Below are 14,741 nucleotides of genomic sequence, written 5' to 3' on the forward strand. Positions count from 1 at the left end.
CTCCGAAGAACAATTCCAGGTTTGTATATTTTTACATAGTTACAATCACCTAGCCTGGACCAATGTAACCAGCCATATACCATATGGCCCCTTTCACACTGGTGTTGTAGTGCTAAAAATAGTGACTGTAAAGTGCCTGAAAGCCTGAGTGCTTACACATCGGGGCGTTGCGCTTGCAGGACGGGAAAAAAAAGTCTTGCAAGCAGCATCTTTAGGGTGGTGCGGGAGCGGTGTATACATCGCTTCTAAACCACCCCTGGCATTGAAATCAATGGGCAGTGCCTGCAAAGCACTTCGGTAGCGGGGGTTTTAACCCTTTGCTCACCCACTAGTTGGAGTTAAAAGCGCCCCGCAAGTGGCCGAAAAGCAGCGCTATAAGAGCGGTAAAACGCTGCTAAAACTAACGCCGCTTTACAGCTAACGCCCCACCCCAGTGTGAAAGTAGCCTACCTGTGGAATCTCTCTAGAAGCTGGAAATCACTGTAATACTCACCACTACACCAGTGATCTCCACTATCTTCTGGGTCCCTTGTCGAGGAGCTGTCCTGCTGCACTCTGAACACAGGAGGTCAGTTGCTCAGCGCTACTGCCATTCCGAGAATGCTTTGCATTTTCTCAATGAATGAAAAGCATCCTCTGATTGGATGAAGGGCAGAGGCAGGACAGTGATGTCACCCTCCACTTTGTTCACAAAATGCTTTGAATTCTTTATTAAAATGCAAAGCATCCTCTGAGTGGCACCTATTCCAAGAATCTGACGGCCTGTGTTCACAATGCAGTAGGGCAGCTGCTCAGCCTGGGACCCAGAAAGCAGCAGAAATGACTGTATTAAGGGGGGGGGGGGGGGGGGGGGGTACTACAGTGATTTCCAGCTTCTAGAGGGATCCCACAGGTATGGTATACACATAGTTACATTGGTCCAGCTTGGAACAGAGTAAAAATAAGCAAACCTGAAATTCTTTGTTAATTGCTTTATGACTTTCTCTAAGTTATTGTCTGTGCATTTACTAATTGGTAGTATGCCCCTCGGTTTGACAGAAGCTGTTGATGGGTTCCATGTTCTAATATCCTGCCGTTCTTCATAACAACAATAAGGTCAGCATTCTGGACTGTGGACAGTCTGTGGGCGATTATGATGCAAGTCCTTCCTTTCCTGGCTACATCGAGAGCTTGTTGTACAATCTTAAAATGAGACAAAGTATTTTTAGTAAAATTAACTGTAGTAAAAAAAAATATATATATAGTTGAGCGGTAAATAAAAAAAAAGGGGGGATATACAGTATATGCAATTTTTTTTATTTGTTGGCAACACACTTTAAAAAAAAGAAAGAATCATGCTTTTTGCATTGAGTATTACATATACAAACTAAACATCTATGTGTACTGATATTTTTTTTATGTTTCGAATAAGGTAATATTTTACATAATGTTGGGTCCATAGAATGTAGTGAGCTTTCTCATCCTGAATTGTGCTTCTGTATGTTATCAGATCAAACTAGACATTACATATAATGAAATTCCATCCAACATTAAACCCTTTCTCATATACATACATGCTTCTGAACTTCCTTAATGTCCTGCTCCAGTGACAGTGGTCACCTAGATCAGGGGAAATCTCCAAACTGGGGACGCTTACTTAGTCATAATAGTAGTAGCTTTGGGCCAGATTCAGATACAATTACGTTGCTCCACGGCAGCATAACGTATCCCATTTACGTTACACCGCCGCAGGTTTACAGCGTAAGTGCCTGATTCTCAAAACTCTTACCTGTAAACTTGCGGTGGTGTAACGTAAATGCGCTCGGCGCAAGCCCGCCCAATTCAAATGGGGCAGGCACCATTTAAATTAGGCGCGTTCCCGCACCGAACGTACTGCGCATGCTCCGTTGGGTAATTTACCCGACGTGCATTGCGCTAAATGACGTCGCACGGACGTCATTTGTTTTGACGTTAACGTAAATGGCGTCCAGCGCCATTCACGGACGACTTACGCAAACAACGTGTTTTTTAAAATTTCGACGCGGGAACAACGGCCATACTTAACATGGCTTAGAACAACTAGGGCTCAGCCCTAATTTTACACGGCGTAACTCGACGGAAACAACGGAAAGTTAGATCGACGGGCAGCGCGGACGTTCGGGAATAGCCGTAACTAGTCATTTGCATATTCTACGCCGACCGCAATGGCCTCGCCACCTAGCGGCCGGCCTAGAATTGCAGCCTAAGATCCGACGGTGTAAGTCAATTACACCTGTCGGATCTTAGGGCTAGCTATGCGTAACTGATTCTATGAATCAGCCGCATAGTTAGGACGGCCGTAACACAGAGATACGATGGTGTATCAGGAGATACTCCGTCGTATCTCTTCTGTGAATCTGGCCCTTTGTGTATAAATAGGGAAACACATTTTTTGTTCTACAGTTATTCAATCAAGTGATTATACCATGGGAAGTTTTAACCTCTAACCAGTATATCCAAAATGGTGGTCATAACATGGGAGGGTCTAACCAGCAGAGCTTTTTTTCTCAGAAAATAGGTGCAGGAACTCAACCATGACCCGTTCAGATTTCACAAACAGTAGAAGGGTATTGAAGGGGCATTAAATACCAGGATTGAATTACATACAGGGTGCAGAGTTCAGGGGGGTTACACACAGAGTGCAGAGCTGTCACTTGTAAACACATAAACCAGACTTCTGTGTTTACAAGTGATTGTGGTGAGCAGGCACCAAAGGGTCTGAGCCAAAGGTGGTGGAACTGAGTTCCCCCAAGTTCCCCCTGAAAAAAAGCCCTGCTAACCAGTAACCAGTCTATCCAAAACTTAAAAATGAAACTTAAAAAAACAATCTGGCTGAAGATACATTTGTAACAGCAGTGAAATGTGAGCTTCTCAGGCCTACAAACTTTGGGTAAAAAAATGTAATATTTTATCGATTACCTTTTCACTTTCGTTGTCCAATGCTGAAGTGGCTTCATCCAGCAGTAATAGTTTTGGGGAGCGTATAAGTGCCCTGGCTATGGCTATCCTCTGCTTTTGACCTCCTGAGAGCTGAGTTCCTTTATCTCCAACTTTTGTGTTATATTTCTAAGCAAAATGAAACGTCTATTAATAGCATGTATTACCATCTTTAATATTTTGTTTAACCACTTGCCTACTGAGCACTTACATCCCCTTCCTGACCAGGACAATTTTCAGCTTTCATCGCTGTTGCACTTTGAATGACAATTGCGCATTTAAGCAACACTGTACCTAAACAAAATTTGCATAATTTTTCTTACAGAAATAGAGCTTTATTTTGGTATATTTAATCACCAGTTTTTTTACATTTTTTGCCTAAGAAACAAAATAGACCAAAAATTTAGAAAAAACATTTTTTCTCCATAGTTTGTTATAAAATTTTGCAAACGGGTAATATTTCTCCTTCACTGATGTGCACTGATGAGGCTGGCAGGGATGTTTTTTTAAGCACCTGATTAGAGCCAGAGGCTCTAATAGGCTTCAACATAGGGTGGGCTCGGGCGCAGAGCATTGCGCATGGAGCCCACCCAGCTGTGTTGCAACAGCGAATGAATATTCACTATTGCAACACTGATCCTCCTCCCAGACAATCGGGAATCGGGTCTGATAATCATCATCCGATTGGCTGAAAGGACAGGCGATCCTATTGGAGGGGAGGAGATGCAGGGTGGAAGCAAGGAGGAGAAGACACAGGATCCGCTGCCCGATGCTGCCCAATGTGCCCGCTGATGTCGGAATTCCGCCGCTGCCCGATGTGCCCGTTGAAACCCGATCCCCGCCATTCCCCGATGTACCCACCGGTGCCTCATCCCCACGGCTGCCAGATGTGCCCGCCGATGCCCAATGTGCACGCTGCCTAGATGGGGTAAGCAGGGGTAAGCGATTTTTTGGGAGCTCAATTTGTCAGCGCATTATTTCTATTATTACATAGTAGTAATAAATTAAATAGTTCAAATCACCATAATGATGAATTAGTGGGAGCCCTTAGTGTGTCACTTGCCACCAGATGTGGAATGTTACTTTCCACATCACCTGCCCCATGTTGCCTGACACCAGATGTGGATTGTTACTTGCCATTGTCACCTGCCATGTTGCCTGCCGCCAGATGCGGAATGTCACTTGCCATGACACCTGTCACTAGATGCGGAATGTCACTCGCCACAAGATGGGAAATGGCACTTGCCACATCACCTGCCACGTTGCCTGTCACCAGATGCGGAATGTCACTTGCCACATCACGTACAACGTTGCCTGCCACAAGATGCGGAATGTCACTTGCCACGTGACCTGCTACATTGCCTATCAGCAGCACTGGTCCATTTAGCACAGAGGGGTGGCTGAGTGAAGGCAGGAGAGTGGTGAGAGATGATGTAATCTCACTGTTCCCCGCCGCACCTCCGACACTGAGGCTGACAGGGCGGAAGAGCAGCGATGCGGGGGGAAGAAAGAGATGATGTCATCTCTGCTTGCCTGCCAGCTCGATTATCTCTTTCACCCAGCGCTCATAAGCCGGCCGTCGGGATCTCTCATGCTGGTGGCCGTGCTCTCCCATGCCACCCGCCTGCACCTGCGGCCCGACTGCAGAAAGGCCGCGGCCCGGGGGTTGACGACCCCTGAGTTAAAGTATATACCAGTTAGAATTGGTTCTGTAGTAATGGTGGAAAGTTTTATTGGTACTACTGTTAATCTTTGCCTCCACTTTTTATGTCTTTAGTGCATTGTTGTATATAATAATTATTTATCAGTAAATAAGTTATTCATGATTAATTCCATGTAAAATATAAGCTTTTTACAGTTTGGATGTGATTATTTATTAATGTCTGCATTGCTATTTTTGTAATAACCCCCCATTTTCTTACAAGCTGATTAATGAGCTCTAGTTCTGACTCTGACCAGCCCACAGATACTCTTATGCCTCGTACACACGGCCGGACTTTCCGAGATAAAAAGTCAGATGGACCGTGTGTAGCCTCAATCAGACTTTTTTGTCCGAAGTCTGACGGACCGCAGAGAACCTGTTCTCTTTTTGTCCGTTGGACTTCCGACGGGGTCACGGCGGACTTTTGCACGGTCAACAGTCTGACCGTGTGTACGAGACATTAAGACAGAGCAGCCTTTTTACAAATGCCTGAATTGCCAAGCTAGGCATGAATATTATGCATTCTTAGGTATCATTACCTCGGGTAATCCTTCAATAAAAGAATGGATATTGGCTGCTTTGGCGGCCTGCTGTATTTCCTCCATGGAGACCATACGGGAGTTGTCCCCATAGGCTATGTTCTCAGCAATGCTACAGTCAAACAGTACAGGTTCCTGGGACACAATACCAATTTGGGAACGCAGCCATTGCACGTTTAAACATTTTAGATCAATGTTATCAAATAGCTGTAAATAAAACAAAAAGACAAGTATGAAGGAATTCAAAGAATTGTATTTAGCTAACATTTAAACATAGTACATCATAACAGACTCAGTGGTTAAACTAACTGTTGACTAGGGCTGTATGGATCTCAAACTACAACCCTTAGGTTTCATTTCCACTGGCTTTTTTACAGCCACTTGTGTTAGCCTTTTTTACAGCTTAAAAATGCCTGTCCATGTTTATTTTGTAAAAAAAAAAAAAAAAAAATTTGTGGTAGCGTTTTTGAGCGTTTTCGCGCGTTTTTGAGCGTTTTTTAACGTCTGGCGTTTTTATGGCTCTACTCTGGAGCTTCAGAACGCCCTGGTCCTGCGTTTTTTTTACAGCTCAAAAACGCCTATGCCATTTGCAGCTCAAAAACGCCTATGTGGGCATGATGCCATAGAATAACATGGACAGGCGTTTTTAAGCTGTAAAAAACGCTCAGAAAAGTGGCTGTAAAAACGCCAGTGGAAATGAAGCCTTAATGTACACCACTCTGGAGATCTGCATGCTTCTTATATACAACTGTATGCCATAACGATGCTTTCAATGAGCAACATGACTCTTTAGCACTCTTGTATTCAGAGTGCCATCTATCACCAAATTGCTCAGTACTCTGTTACTGCACCTAGTCCTTAGGCAAGCGGGCTCTTTTTAGAATCCACTAGCCACACCTATCTTTTGATAAAGAACGGTTACTGAATTGGCTTTGGCTGGATAGAATGCTAATGTTTAATAATATGATGTTAGCAACATTCCATCTCCCCTTGGCTGCAACTTTAGGAGCCTTTTACCAGCATTTCAAATTCAGTTCAATAGTAAGTGCATTTTTTGACTGCTCCTTTATCCCCTGACTTAGGTAAACTATAAAAAAAGTATTAACGTGGATGTAAACCCACTCTTATCCTTTCTAAACTACTGCCATAGTGCTGATTTATAAGGATATAGATGCCTCCTGTATGTATCCTCACCTGTCATATGTCTCCTCTGTCTGTTATAAGAACTGAAAAACTGCAGATTCTGTGGGTGGATCTGTTGTCTGGAGCTCAGTGGGTGGAGTTGTAATGTTAGTAGACTTCCCGCCCACCTCTACACTCACCTTGTCAACATGCATTTTCTCCTGTGTATTCCTTACACTAAATTCTGTTATGATCACTAACATCCAGTCAAAATCCAGAAAAGTAAACACATGACTTCAGAAAAGGAGTGGGGGTGGGAATTAAAAATTATGCCTGTCTCAGGCTAGTGCATGAGATATGTAAATAACCTGTTATTCACAGCAAGGGGGAAGAACGGACAAAAGTTTTCTCCTGTGTGTCCGTTTATCTCACTGAAAAAAGAAAAGAGGATTGCTCAGAGCTGGATTAACTCTTTGTGGCAAGACTGGGAACAGATAATAGGAAATCTTATACTCTACATTGTGACAGCAAAAATAAATAAATACAATTTCGGGTTTACATCCACTTTAAGGGCCCATTCACACCTGAGCATTTTGTAGCCTGAAGCTATAAAACGCTAGAGGGGAAAAACTACATTATTCTCAATGGAGATGGTTCACATCTCCACTCCAAAATGCCTGAAACCGAACGCCTGAAGCTCAAACAAGTTCGAATTTGGCTGATTTGGGTGTTTTTGAACATTTGTATTCCCATAGAAACTAATGGAAATGCTTGATTCAAGCGTCTAGCGCACGGGTGTCAAACTCAATTACATCGTGGGCCGCATCAGCATTATGATTTCCTTCAAAAGGTCCGGTTGTATCTGTAAGATTAGATGTCCAGCGCATCCCCTCCCCTTTACATTAGATGTCAAGAGCCACCCCACAATCAGAAGTTGAGTGCCCCACTCTACCTTACAATCACAGTGCACTCCCCTTTCCTTGTGCTGCTGCTGGGAAGAAGCTGAATGCATTGCTTGAAAGCAGAAAGTAGGGGTCTGGAGTAGGACCAGAGGAGGGCTGGAGCTCTCCTGCGAGGGCCATATGAAATGGCCTGGAGGGATTCGGCCCGCAGGCCTTGTGTTTGACACCTATGGTCTAGCGCGACAACGAGCGTTTCTACGGGCGTTTTGTCACTTTAATCTGTTCTGTGAAATAGAATATTCACCCAGGAAGCAGATAAAAAAAATCTACAAACATAGCAACAAATGGTGAAAGAGATGATCATTTTTCCTACTGGCTAAAATAAAAAAGGACGAAGTTCAAAAACGTCGGACAACGATGTATGCAAACGCGCAAATACGTGTGAATACGCGCCAGAAAAAAGGATCAAAAACGCTACACTCAGGTGTGAATGCAGCCTAAGTGAGCCAAAACACAAATGTGGCCTGTGGATGAACAACCAATACAACTCTACAAACAGCCTGTATGAATAACATATGCTAACCATTGGTAGAATTACAGCAGACTACACCCAATCAGTGATGTGTACAAACATGTCTCACCACTGCCCCCTGAAGGGGATCATAAAACCTCTGTAAGAGTTGGATAGAAGTGCTTTTTCCACATCCACTGCTGCCCACAAATGCCACAGTCTGACCGTTGGATATTCTTACAGAGAATTCTTGCAGTACTGACACATCTGGACGAGATGGGTAATTGAAGGAAACTTGACGCAGTTCTAAATTTCCTTGGCAGTTGCCCTATATATTAAAAGATATATAATGAAATTCTGCTGATTCTAATAAGTTGTCATATCAATAAAGAGACAATGGACCAGATTCAGGTACATTTGCGGCGGTCTAACGTATGCCATTTACGTTACACCGCCACACTTGCGGCGGCGTAGCGTAAATGCGTCTGGCGCAAGCCCGCCTAATTCAAATGGGGCGTGTATCATTTAAATTAGGCGTGTTCCCGCGCCGAACGTACTGCGCATGCTCCGTTTTGAAATTTCCCGCAGTGCTTTGCGCGAAATGACGTCGCACGTAATCTTTTGAACGGTGACGTGAGTTACGTCCTTTCCTATTCACGGACGCAAAAAATTTTTTTTTTTAAATTCGGCGCGGGAAAGATGGCCATACTTTAACATGGGCAGTCTAAATATAAGCCTTGAAATAGCAGCCGTAACTATACGCCAGGAAAAGCCGACTAGCGACGACGTAAGAGAATGCGACGAACGCGCGTACCTTCGTGGATCGCCGTAAACAGCTAATTAGCATACCCGACGCGGAAAACAACGCAAACTGCACCCAGCGGGCGCCGAAGTATTACACCTACGATCCGAAGGCGTACAAAGCCGTACGCCTGTCGGATCGAAGCCTAAAGCCGTCATATCTTGGTTTGAGGATTCAAACTAAAAATACGACGCGGCAAATTTGAAAATACGCCGGAGTATCAGTAGATACGCCGGCGTATTTCTACTGTGAATCTGGCCCAATATTTATAGTAAAATACTACTGAGTGTTACTGGAATCACAATGTTTGAGAGGAGACAGTCAGCAATGGAAAATAGCAGAGGGAGGAGAGCAGGCCTAAAAATAGTCACATAAATGAGCTTACTGGTTTCAGACCATGGAGACTGTAGCTGTCAATAGTTGGCTCTCTGTCAAACAATGCAAAAAGATGGGAAGCTGCAGATTTGGCTTTGGCGTAGTCTGGAGCAAATGATAAAGTCTGTCCTACTGACACAGCGCCATATGTTAGAATGACAAATACACTGTTGAGAAAGCAGAGCGATGAGGCCTCATAATAATGAATTGAAAGACATTACTTAATGAAATTCAGGCAACTTAAAAAAAAAAATAATAATTGCTGACTAGCAAGTGGTTGGAAAGAAGACTTTCACTGAAGCAAGAAAAAACAACAGGTTCACATTAAAGCTGACCCCCAAAGCTACCTAAGCATACCCGCCTTTCACTCCTCTACAGTATCATTCAGCTGTAGAAGCCATGAGCTGCACACCAAGAACTCTTTACCTGCCCCTGCTTGACAGTACTGGGTGACTGAGCGGCTAGTTGCCAAACACCATTGATGTCATATGGGAAGAAGGGAAGTGAGCTCCACAAAACTAGGAGGGATTGACTATGTACCCTCCCCCTCCCTTTCCCTTTGGTGGGTGAATAAGCCAGCTCCCCCACACGACCTACAGCAACATTTTCAGAAAAGGCAGACACCCTAATAACTATCCTTGCAGTTCACTATATTTTTATGTACCACAACCAAGTTGACCATGAGGCCTCGTACACACGACGAGTTTCTCGGCAAAAACCAGCAAGAAACTTGCTGGGAGATATTTTTTTGCCGAGGAAACCGTCGAGAAACTCAACGAGCCAAAAAGAAAGCATGTTCTCTATTTCCTTGACAGGAATGGAGAAAATTGGCTTGTCAAGTTTCTCGACGGCTTCACAAGGAACTCGACGAGCAAAACGATGTGTTTCGCCCGTCGAGTTTGTCGGTTGTGTGTATGAGGCCTCAGGCAATATTGGGAATCATATTCTTGAACACTTACAACACATCTCTTCTTTTTCCAGTAATACTAGGCCTAGTCCACAGGGGGATCCTGCTGAACACCAGATGCCCATGAGACATGGGGGGCCCCATTACTAGGTGTAAAAACTCAAGAAAACCTTTCCTATCACTGTCAAGCAGGTGGACCCTCCTCCACCTGGCCACCACCTGCTCCCGACCTTGTTGTAGTGGCCACACTCCCCAAGTATTGGCTGTATTTATGTTGACTTCTTAGCATAAACTGTACCTTACAACGGCTTACTCTAGCAGATAGTCCCTACTGAACACATCAAAAAACGCACCATTGGCCTAAAACATTTAATGACTTTTTTGCATTGTTTAGAACATTAACAGAAAGTCAAATGGTTCCATAGTCTTTTTTTTTTAAATATAGTACTGAATATAGTGCTGAATGTATATTAGAGTTCAAGTATAGTTTGTCATATTGTCAAGCTTTATAGGAGGGATGCTGTGGTACTCAGAAAACTGGCGTAAACATGTCCTGCTCTTATTTTCAAATTCCTCCTTGTCTAGGGATGTGGTTAACCTCCCTGGCGGTATGATTCTGTCTGGAATTACGTACCAAAAGCGGTACAATTATTTGCAAGGAAATTTGGCGTTTTATACTGTAGGCCTGTAATTTTTAGGAATAACTCACTTAAATCTGACCAAACAAGAATCTAATAGGCATCCCGGGTATGACATTTTTTTAAAAACAAAATTATAAATTATAATATAATAAATAATTATAATTAATTATAACAAATAATAATATAATTCTAATAAAAATTATTCAATAATGTAATCAAATCAAAATCACTGACATTTTTATTATTTTTTTTTTTTATGACGAATTTCCCCACAAATCGCTATCGCACAATTCTGCAAGTGATTATAATTTATGATCGCTGTTTTCTAGCTGATCTAAAACCATTTTTGACATAAAGGGACACTTTTGGTTGCTATGGACAATCTACAGTTTGCATAAAGAAAGAACCGTTTTTATTATATAAAAGTACATGTAGGGCACTGGGCAGACCACTAGGGACAAGGGGGGGGGTGTATTTTTTACATACAGTACTGTAATCTATAAGATTACAGTATACTGTATGTATAGTGTTTGTTTCCGTTTTTGAATTTGGCGCCGATCTCCGCTCCCGTGCGTCGTAACGTCGCAGGGAACGGAGATCGGCGGCACAGGAGGACGCTGTGTGAATCGAGCGAGTTCCCGCTCGCTCACACAGCGCGGTGGCATCGCTGGATCCAGGGACAAGGTAAGCCAGCGCACGCTGCAGGCTCTGCATATCTACCCCGAGCGTGACTCGGGGATACCGATTATAGCAGAAAAAATCCACCCCGAGTCACGCTCGGGGATACCGCCAGGAGGGTTAAAGTCCAGGTTTTCCCCTGAAGGGGAAAGGGCACACTCAGTGTCCTACATCTCTTCATCGGGCTCCCACAATTTAACCTCTCCTCTCTTTAATACCTTTCTCCTCCCTCACTTGAGTGACAAGGACCATGCCATTAAAATAGGAAGTACTGACCAACAGGGCATCAACCCTGCAATAGGTACATTGCTTTTTTTATACCTACAGTACCTTCCAAGAGGCTAAGCAAATGAAAGTCAAATGTAAACAGCTGCATGGGTCAGCATAAGGCATGCATGAGCAAAGCACAACTTTACTTTAATAATATAAAAAGCAATGTGTGTACACTGTAACTAATATCAACCAGTTAGCAACCAGTTAGCACACATTGCTTTTGTTCTTAATACTCTTAAAGGTTCAGTCCATCCAACGTAGATATTTTTGGGTCTAGACTGGTGGGCTAAGACATGGCACTGGCTGCTATGTCTTTGATACTACTACCATGAGATCTGCCTGCCAAGTCATGCCTTAAATGAGTGTAGTTGATTTTCAAGGGTGCCAAGGATCTTCCTGTGAAATTGACACCTAGGAAAAGGAGAAACTGAATACTGTACAAGTAAAGAACTGTACAGCACACACAATATTCTTGCAACACATGAAACATTAGGATGAATTAAATAAACATGCAATCACTAATCCTACAACTTTTCACTGATTCCTATAGTATAAGTTAGGTAGAGTGTATAGATAAAGCCTTTGTGTACTCTATGTGACAGTGTAATATAAAGTAAGGAGTGGTTATATGAGTACTACTACTACTTTAGTACTCTACATAAAGGCATCTCGTTTAACAATCGAGAGTAATGCCTGGTACACACTTAGGCCTCGTACACACGACCGAGTTTCTCGGCAAAAACCAGCAAGAAACTTGCTGGGATTTTTTTTTTGCCGAGGAAACCGGTCGTGTGTACATTTTTCGACGAGGAAACTGTCGAGGATCCAGTCGAGCCAAAAAGAGAGCATGTCTTCTTTTTCTTCGACGGGAATGGAGAAACTTGCCTTGTCGACAGCCTAACAAGGAACTCGACGAGGAAAACGATGTGTTTCGCCCGTCGAGTTCTTCAGTCGTGTGTACGAGGCTTTAGTTGTTTGTTTGTTCAACCCAGCAGGTTGAAAGAAAAAACCTAAAGCTCCGGTCAGAGCCGCTGTACTAACGATCCAACGTTAGTACAGTGATCTCCCCTGCTGAGCTGTTGTGTTCTGACAGGGGGACGACCCGATGAAGCTCTGGTTCACCTCCTGGTTCTCCAGCTGGCATGCACACGGGCCAAATGTCAGCTAGTTTTTATTGAACCGGCTGATGTCGCCCAACATTCGGCCGTGTACTAGACTTTAGGTGGGAAGCATGGCCATACATTCACTCTTAAAGGGGTTGTAAAACTTTGTGATCCCGCATCGTTCTCTTCATGGCTGATTGGCTCCTCATTTGGATAGATTGATAACAGCGCAGCCATTGGCTCCCGCTGCTGTCAATCAAATTCAGTGACACAGCCACCGGGGAGGCGGGCCGAGTCATACACTAGGCAGCTATGCACACCGAGTGTATAACATGGGAGCGCACCCGTAAGGCAACCCCCTCGGGAGAGAGCTTCTCAGAGGGGGTTAGCTCTAGCGGGGAGGAGCCGAAAGAGCCGCCGTTGGGCCCCAGAAGAGGATGTTCGGGGCCACTTTGTGAAAAACTAACTGCACAGTGGAGGTAAGTATGACTTGTTTGTTTTTAAAACAAATAATTAAATGAACCTTTAGTATCCCTTTAGGCACATGCTAGATAATGTTAAGTTGGTATGGCCAACACAAACACACTTTAATCTTTACACTGTATAATCTACCATGTCATACTTACAGAAGCACTTCTTCGACATTCATTCTACCTTCTTGAATTAAATAAGCCCCAAAACGATAGCTTGTCGCATAGGCAAAATATATGAATGACTGACTAAAGGCAAAACATATGCCATATATCTGAGCTTTACGTTGTGAATTCCTGAGGGGACAAATCAAAAAAAGGGAGATACACTTAAAAAGAAAATAGTCCTGGTAAAGATGAACAATGACTTATCCTTAATCTTTCAGACTAATATACGGTACCAAATATGATCACTTTCATTTTCAGATCTGCATCAAACTACAACTGTTGGAACCTTATTGGATGGTATGGCCATTACAAGTTTTTATTTGCTCTAGATTTTGTAATCTGGTAAATTACACAGACCAGTGATAGGGCTATATCGGTAAACTAAAGCTTTTAAAGATTTCTGTATTGAGAGAGATTACGTTTTCTATTGCTGACCTTCTTCTGAAAATGCTAATTGTCTTGTTATCTCTGGCTTCAGTACTTTTACGAAAGGCAAATCCACTTTGCACTACAAGTGCAAACTACAAGTGCAAAGTGCACTTGAAATTGTACTGAAAGTGCATTTAGAATCCGAGGGGGGCATGCAAGGAAAATAAATAGCTTTTTAGCTTGCACATGATTGGATAACAAAATCAGCAGTGCTTCCCCTCATTTCAGATCTACCCCAGCGACTGAACTTCCAAGTGCACTTTCAGTGCAATTTCAAGTGCACTTTGCACTTGTAGTTTACACTTGTAGTACAAAGTGGATTTGCCTTTCGTAAATAACCCCCTTTTAGTCATTGACCCAGAACCAGCATGCAGATCAAGAAATGCAAAGTCAAAGCATCTGCTTCCTTTTTTCAGGTTAGTGACCAAGTACTAAAAGAGTTTGGTTCCTGGTTGTGGTATGGCCCCTTACATATGAATGGGTTATGTTTGGTGGCAGTACTGAATGCTGAACTGACCTGTTGTATAAATTCTGTTACACTGCAGCCAATGCAGTGTGCATTAAATGAGAAGTATAGACCTTAAAAAAAAAACATCAGCTCTACAGTGAGAACTGAGCAATCAAACACCACTGACCACTCAGTTCCCTCCATTCTTAAAAGAAGAGAGCTGTGACTTGCCAGTTTTCTGCTCTGCCCCTGCAGCGCTCACTGGAGTGCTGGGCTGTGGAGGGGGTGGGAACAGCTGACTCAGGCTCTCAGTGACTTGTTGAGGGGCTGAGCCAACTGCCAGTCCAGGCTGCTGGGCAGATCCTAAACATATGGTCAGGATCTTTTCAGATCCTGGACCAGCTGAGTGACGTCAGCCGACAGCAGATTTTGAAAACCGGTCACAGGAGTGCAGAACTAACTGCACTCCTGTGACCTAAAGCCCTGGTTCACACTGGGTATGATTTGGAACGATTTGAGATGCGATTTGACATGTCAAATCGCATCTCAAATCGGCGGCAATTGTCGGCAATGGCACTGTCCTAATTACATTAAATTGCGGCCGAAATCGCGGCAAAATCGCAGCCGCGAAATCTTTTGAATTCGCAGCAGTGTGAACCTAGGCAAAGGAGAAGTAGAGCCAAAAACTATTTTTGTTTATAGCGCGGAAAATAAAA

The 14,741-nt window shown here is 43.5% G+C and overlaps 1 protein-coding gene across 3 annotated transcripts in view; it reads right to left on the reverse strand.

Annotated features, from left to right (window-relative positions):
• Positions 1-874: 874 nt before the first annotated feature.
• The window catches only part of LOC120940144 (ATP-binding cassette sub-family B member 5-like), an 82,509-nt gene continuing 68,642 nt past the window's right edge, over positions 875-14,741 (reverse strand). For all 3 annotated transcript variants that reach the window (XM_040352812.1, XM_040352813.1, XM_040352815.1), the window contains 6 exons: positions 13,137-13,277; positions 8,919-9,075; positions 7,862-8,059; positions 5,197-5,403; positions 2,938-3,084; positions 875-1,182 (listed from right to left, as the gene is read on the reverse strand). In XM_040352812.1, the coding sequence (XP_040208746.1) occupies positions 985-1,182; positions 2,938-3,084; positions 5,197-5,403; positions 7,862-8,059; positions 8,919-9,075; positions 13,137-13,277 (1,048 nt within the window). In that variant the 3' untranslated portion in view covers positions 875-984. The remainder of the gene's footprint in view (positions 1,183-2,937; positions 3,085-5,196; positions 5,404-7,861; positions 8,060-8,918; positions 9,076-13,136; positions 13,278-14,741) is intronic.

The sequence above is a fragment of the Rana temporaria genome, chromosome 5 (genome assembly GCF_905171775.1).
Source record: "Rana temporaria chromosome 5, aRanTem1.1, whole genome shotgun sequence".
NCBI classification, from domain to species: Eukaryota; Metazoa; Chordata; class Amphibia; order Anura; family Ranidae; genus Rana; species Rana temporaria.